General features: G+C 57.7%; 1 protein-coding gene across 1 annotated transcript; it reads right to left on the bottom strand.

The window, feature by feature from the left end:
• Nucleotides 1-7: 7 nt before the first annotated feature.
• On the bottom strand, nucleotides 8-2,234 carry LOC111875180 (stabilin-1; the record flags this gene model as incomplete). The annotated part of the gene is given in 5 exon segments (XM_033755740.1): nucleotides 8-321; nucleotides 555-890; nucleotides 1,009-1,323; nucleotides 1,449-1,778; nucleotides 1,879-2,234. Coding segments are annotated over 5 exon segments (1,434 nt in total).
• Nucleotides 2,235-2,247: the final 13 nt, after the last annotated feature.

The following is a 2,247-nucleotide window of genomic DNA, read 5'->3' on the forward strand; positions in this document are numbered from 1 at the left end:
CATTGCCTTACGTACGCGGTACGGGTCTGCATTGCACAAATGGATTTCCAGATGTGCCCTGTGGGCAGCTGCATATCGGGATGTGGTTCACGACGTCGCACGTGGCCCCCTGGCCACATGTGCCCGGGCAGGGGTCGGCGCATTTGTTTCGGATGCACGCCCTGTTTCTCGGACAGTCTGTACTGAGGACGCATTCGGGGCGACAACCGGAATACGGGTCACCTTGGTATTCCAGCAAGCAAGTGCAAGTTCCATCCTGACACTGGGCGTTCGGGCCGCAAGGCGACGGGTTACATGGGTCGGACTGCACCGGTTCGGCAGCTGAAACCCAAGGACAGCTTGGCTGTACATGCCGTCGCACTCTAGTACGAGAGGAAAATTGAGGTGTATCTGTCAAGCGCTTTCCCCTCTGTCCCTTTCCGTATGTGTCATGCCATTTGCAACTAAGAGTACGTGTGTGTTCTTGTTCATTTCCCTGGGCGGGCTACCTGGCCCGAAGGCGATAATCCATCACAGAATCTACAGACTCTACACAAGAAAGGGATGTTGCTTACGTGGCGGTGGTTTCGGGAAGCAGTTGGTGAAGGGATCTCCTGTATATCCTTCCGGACAAGTGCACACTGGCGTGTGATTGATGACGCTGCACTGGGCTCCTGCGCCGCAAGATCCCGGACACGGGTCGCGACACTTCTCCCTCATGCACGCTCTGTTGCTGGGACATTCGGAGTTAATGCTGCATTCGGGCCGGCAGTTCGGAGGAACTCCCATGTAATTAGCTAGGCAAGAGCAGGACGGGGCACCTCCAATATCTCGGCATTGGGAGTTCGGTCCGCACGGAGACGGTACGCAAGGGTCCACGACCACTGGGGCAGCTGGACGCGGGGGTGGAGCTACAAGAACACAGGCAAGCGACCGTCAGGAGGCACCAATAAACACACACATACACATCGCTCAGGGAACTCAGACTCACTGACACCTCAGCAAGAGAATAGTGCTGCGAGGGCTTACGTGGGATGGTGAAGCATCTGGAGAAGGGATCGCCGGTAAAACCCTGGCGACAGCTACAAATCGGACTGTGGTTGATCACCTCGCAGCGGGTATTCTGTCCGCAAGGCCCGGGACACGGGTCAACGCACTTCTGATTCAGGCAGGCTCTGTTCTGAGGACACTCCGAGCTCACCACACACTCGGGTCGGCAGCCCGGCGGGCTACCGATGTAATTGGGCAGGCATGAGCACACGCCCTGTCCGTTCACTTGTCTACATTGGCTGTTCGGACCGCAAGGCGACGGGTTGCACGGATCCCCGGGCTCTGCTTGCACAGCTGCGTAACGACAGAGAGAAAAACGACAGGCAGTGAGGAGGGTGCTATGAGCGGAGCTACCTTCAGTTTAATTAATGAGAAACCTCATCGTAAATTGCAACTGCTATCGACTGACAAGTGCTTACGTTCCGGTGGTTGAAGGGTGCAGTATCTGAAGGGGTCGCCGGTGTAGCCGGGCCGACAAGTGCAAGATGGTAAGTGGTTCACCACCTGGCAGTCGGCGTTCGGCCCGCAAGTGCCCGGACAAGGATCCTGACACCTGTTCCGTATACAGGCTCGGTTGGGTGCGCAGTCCGTGTTCAACACACATTCCGGTCGACAGCCTTCGTACGGGTTACCCACATAGTCGGGAAGGCAGGTGCACGATCCTGCGCCGTTCTGTTCCCTACACACTGCGTTCGGTCCGCATGGGGACGGTACGCAGGGGGTCGGTCTCTCCTGTGGAAGCTGCTCCGCTGAAAGGGACCAAGTCAAGTCGTGGGCGATCAGGAAAACAAACGCCAAAGTGAGAGGACACATTTCAGGCACACTGGCTTAGATAGTAAATTCCCTTACGTTGCTGCACCACGCACTGCGTGAACGGGTCTCCGGTGAAGCCCGCAACACACACGCAGGTGGGCGTGTGGCTCACCACTCGACATTCTGCATTGGCTCCGCACGATCCGGGACATGGGTCTCGGCACTTGAGGTTCATGCATGCCAGGTGACTTGCGCATTCGCTATTGCTCACGCATTCCGGACGACAGTTGGGCGGAGAGCCCGTGTAATCGGGTAGGCAAGAGCATGATGGCCCGTCCCCTGATACCTGGCAAGCAGCGTTGGGTCCACACGGAGAAGGCTGGCACGGGTTCTGGGGGGCGGCCGGCACAGGGGTCTCAGCTGGAGGGAGCAACAATCACGTCGTCATTCACAGGGGGAAAAAAA

The sequence above is a fragment of the Cryptotermes secundus genome, unplaced genomic scaffold (assembly GCF_002891405.2).
Source record: "Cryptotermes secundus unplaced genomic scaffold, Csec_1.0 C38742466, whole genome shotgun sequence".
Taxonomy (NCBI): Eukaryota; Metazoa; Arthropoda; class Insecta; order Blattodea; family Kalotermitidae; genus Cryptotermes; species Cryptotermes secundus.